Source organism: Ciona intestinalis, chromosome 1, assembly GCF_000224145.3.
Source record: "Ciona intestinalis chromosome 1, KH, whole genome shotgun sequence".
Taxonomy (NCBI): Eukaryota; Metazoa; Chordata; class Ascidiacea; order Phlebobranchia; family Cionidae; genus Ciona; species Ciona intestinalis.
The window spans coordinates 1,745,389-1,750,001 of record NC_020166.2 but is presented as its reverse complement, the minus strand read 5'-3'; the positions used below and the strand labels follow the sequence as shown (position 1 = coordinate 1,750,001).

Here is a 4,613-nt window from a genome sequence, read left to right as displayed (position 1 = left end):
ACGCAAATCAGACGAATTACGGTGACACAGCATGTTTTTGCGCATTTTTAAAGTTAATTTTCGACACGAACGCCCGACTTTTTTAAAAAAAAAATTAGACAGCAGGTATCAGTGAGGGCTATAGAACATTTTGAAACCAAAATTTCAGGTGGCCACCAGCTAAAGGATTACCCTTCTTCGTATAGTCCCATGTGTTAATGTGTATATAATAGAAATAAGATTACCTCAATTTTGCATAAAAAAATACTTTGTACACTTATAAGTTCACCTTCAGTGTCATAGTTTTCAACAACAGCTTCTATTTTTTTCTGTTTCTCTTGTTCCTCATTTTCTTTGTTTTTTTGACTTTTCCTTGCCATCTTGATTGTTTTAATTGATAAAAGTTGTACACGTTTCTGAATCATAAAAGTTAACAAAAAAATGAACAATCCTTTTAGTTGTAATAAACCGTCACTGTTGTAATATACAATATTTTCCAGCTTTACTTCGTATGTAAAAAACATAAAACTTTACGATGCTGTGCTTTCTGATTCTCTGATAAAATAAAAACAAATCTTGTTTTTTCCCGCCAACCAATCAGGAAAACAAGAGAGAAGGGGTGTGTAAAGAACTGTTTTCAACGAAAAGTCGCAATAAATTAGGTCTTTATATTTGTTGTGACGTACATGGCAAAAACAACAGAAAGTCCTATTACGACGCCGGTGTCGTAATATATTCGTTCCGATTAATATATTTTTACCGGGCTCTATTGCGCATGCGCCGAGACGCTACTGCGCATGCGCAACAGCTAAATAAAAATACAATGACCACCCGGTCCAAATTTATTACGACCCTACATTGAAAACGTTCCATACAAAATGTTTATACGTTAAAACTTTAGTTATGTTATTTGTAGCCTAGAAAAGTTTATGGTAGTTCAATAAGCACAATTTATTTGTGAACCAAGGTGATGACGCGTGCTACTACCAAAAATTTGGGCACTGTAGTACCAACTGGACCTCAGCGGTACCGATTCTAAAAAAAAATTTATTTATTAAAAAAAATATTTTTGAATTTTAATATAATAGAGTGGGGGAAGATGGGACACCTTTACACAAAATATATAAATATCCTGGTCGTGTTTTAAACAATTAACAACGGTCTATGAAAGTCGAGAGAACAAGGTTTTATAATTCCTCGAATGTTCTTTGTTTACTACCAAAATGTAGGAGAAAATAGAATGAAAAGGTGTCCCGTCTTCCCCCATCCTACTATATACTCAACTTATGTTATTGTAACGGGGTATAACTAAGCCTGTAAGAATTCTATAAAATATTAAAATTCCAAAAATAAACAAAATCTGTTAGTTGTTGTTTGTAAATTTAACTTTACTATTCAGGGCGCCGTTGAAAGTAGTAAAGGACCACAGATGATGTTGTGTAGAACGTGCTGTGAGCGCGTCTCTTTCGCCGAGTATACGAGATCACAAGAGAATGACGACGATGCGGAAGAGGTAGGATATTATAACAATATATATTGTACTTGAACGCATGTTTTATACCTAGAGAAAAATATCCCCAAAAAGCAATCAGGCACAAGGTTACGTATGTTGCATTCCATAAGCGGGAACGATGTGTATAAAACAGAACCTGTTTTATAACGACTGCTACATTGCCCACCACGCGAGGATAAATATGTTTCGTTCATACATTTGCATAACTTATCCCGTGTGTTAAACTTTAGGCGGAAGAAGACGTCACACGAACAGTGGAAACTACCGACCGGGTTACTGGAGTAGAGCAAGTCTATACGGAAGACGAGACGCAAGGTATAAGTTTGTGCTAAAGCCATGAATTTTATAGTAGGTGGGAGATAACCTGTATATTTATTTCCTATCACGAGCTTTAATATTTTAGAGACCAGATCGACCACAAGAAGTCAAGTGACGTCATCACGATCTGACGTCACGCACGAGAATAATAAAGCCATGTTTACGTCAACAACCGTCACCCACGCAGTTGAAGTTACGCAACCTAACTATATATACAGTGAAGGGTCTGGTGTGAACATTAGAGATGGATATGCTACGAACGAAACAGAGGGTATGGAATTTACAAGTAGAATATTGAGAGCTACAAATCCAACCCCCGTACAAGATGGCCAGACTGAAAGTAAGTTTTATACCTCATTCTCATTGTCTACATATAGGCGTCTTACGTGCCAGGCACAATTTATGTATCCAAGTCATGTAGGCTGTACCCACCATGCTCGCTGGGTAGTTATAAAATGGTTGTCTTTTTATACGCCAGACACACATGATGCTGTATTCATAGTTTATACACCTCATACTCGCTGTCGAGTTACTCAAATTAAGATCATAAAATACCGACTCAGGTCTACCATACGACTGTGCTGAATTATACGCAAGAGGTGTACGTCAAAGTGGTGTTTATGACATCAGGCCAGGTACCAAAGTAACGTGGACAGTATATTGCGATATGGACACTGACGGTGGAGGGTGGACCATGTTACAAAGAAGGTAGAATATTAAATAACTTTGTTTACAAATTATGAATGATTGAATAACTATCAACGACACGTAAACTTCGTGGGTCTGAGACCGTGGAACAGTGGTTAGCACAGGGGGGAGTTCGAGGCTCGACGTTGCAACCATTGTAGGCGTATGTGTGTGCCTTTTTAAGACGTTTAAACACGGCACGAAGTTATACTTGGTAACTCGTAAGCGAGCACGAAGTGTAAGAAACAAAACATTACCCGTATTATAACTATTATGTCATATAACGTCATACATTACGTCACAGAATAGACGGTATCGTCAACTTTTCTAAAGGTTGGAAATCTTACAAGAATGGATTTGGTGATATTAACGCTGACCATTGGATTGGTTTGGAAAAGATGCATCATATAAGTACAAGCAATAAGTAAGTGAGATAGGTGGTAACATAATCATATAAGTACAAACAACAAAAAAGTTCAATATAAGACCTATATATATAGGTATACTAGCAATAAGTAAGTTTAATAAAAGACGTGTAGCTCCAATCACTGGAAACGTTAAATGAAATAAATGGCCACGCAAACTATAGTGGATGGTGGCTCAATTGCGACTAGTAATTGGACACGTTGATTTTGATTTCAAAGCTATATGTCGATTTACCAACAATAAGAGAAACTCTTCCCTCGCGATAAACAATTATTAGTCAAATGCATAATTTAAAAAAAAATTAAACGCCTATATCTCGTAACAATCTTGAGACGAGAGTGTTCTGAACTGTAAATGACTTAACTCTGTGACTTCTATTCAGGAGCCGACGTATGGAGCTACGTATCAATCTCACTGATTGGGACGACGTTAGTCATTACGCCAACTATGGTGTATTTAGAATCAGATCGGAAGGGAAGAATTATCAACTGATTGCTAAGCGGTATATAGGAACCGCTGGAGATGCGTTAAACTATGGGTGGGTAGAACGTAACATTTATTTGTCTATGCAAATACAGTGGCGAAGGTAAAATTATCAATACAACGAGGAAAGGGGAATTAGCTACAAATCGACAGTCGTTAAAATGCGGTATGGATAAAAACCATTTGAAGAAAAGTGTCAAATAAAAACCAGTTATGGGTTGACTAAATTGTCAATTATATATACGGTTACACATAAGCAGACGCAAGGTTTAAGAAACAACACTCGTGTTAAATCGAGTGTCGACTGTTATCCGCCACACCCGCGGATAAATTAGTTACATTTATTTATAAACTGGAGAAATAGATGTGTAAGTGTTGCCCAAGCAAATAATTGAAACGTATTTTTGTTTTATCTCTACAGCGAGAATTACAATCATCATCTCCAACCGTTCACAACATTTGATCGCGACAACGACGGTTACGCATTGGGCAACTGTGGCCGTTACTATAGATCAGGCTGGTGGTTTAACGCTTGCTTTGCTGCGAATTTAAACGGAAATTATTACACTGGGCCTTACAAGGGGGTTCAAAACGGTATATATTGGGGTACATGGTATAAATTGTCAGACTCGACCAGTAATTCAAGATATTCGTTCAAATACGTTGATATGAAAGTAAGGCCTTTGAATTTCAATGCCAGAAGAACCTATTAATATTCAAAGTTTAAAAATTCAAGCTTGCTTACCCTACATAAGTAGACTGTGTCGGTACTACTGCATACACAATTAGTTTCTGTTGTATTTACTGTAACTGTATATTCATTAGTCGAATAAACCGTTTTACCTTGTAAGAGTTCTGATGTATACGACAAAAGCGCACGTAAGTTTGTAGCCGTGTAGGATAGTAACTGTACTCAAGCATTCAGTTTATGCAATAAAAATTCAAGTTGTATATGCGTAATAAGCAATAAGTAAGTGAGATAGGTGGTAACATAATCATATAAGTACAAACAACAAAAAAGTTTGTAGCCGTGTAGGATAGTAACTGTACTCAGCACTTCAGTTTATGCAATAAAAATTCAAGTTGTATATGCGGCAACACGGAAGCGTGCTCGAAATAGAACACCCGTAATAAAACGATTGTCGTTGCATGGCATGCAATGATACCTAACTACAACTCTTGATCAATTACAAGTAATGACTCTCAC

General features: G+C 36.9%; 1 protein-coding gene across 1 annotated transcript in view; it reads left to right on the top strand.

The window, feature by feature from the left end:
• The window catches only part of fibrn (fibrinogen-like protein), a 7,325-nt gene extending 3,069 nt beyond the window's left edge, over window positions 1–4,256 (top strand). Inside the window, 3 exon segments of the mRNA NM_001032433.1 lie at window positions 2,802–2,921; window positions 3,306–3,461; window positions 3,828–4,256. Coding sequence (NP_001027605.1) covers window positions 2,802–2,921; window positions 3,306–3,461; window positions 3,828–4,119 — 568 coding nt within the window. The 3' untranslated portion in view covers window positions 4,120–4,256.
• The last annotated feature ends 357 nt before the right edge of the window (window positions 4,257–4,613 follow it).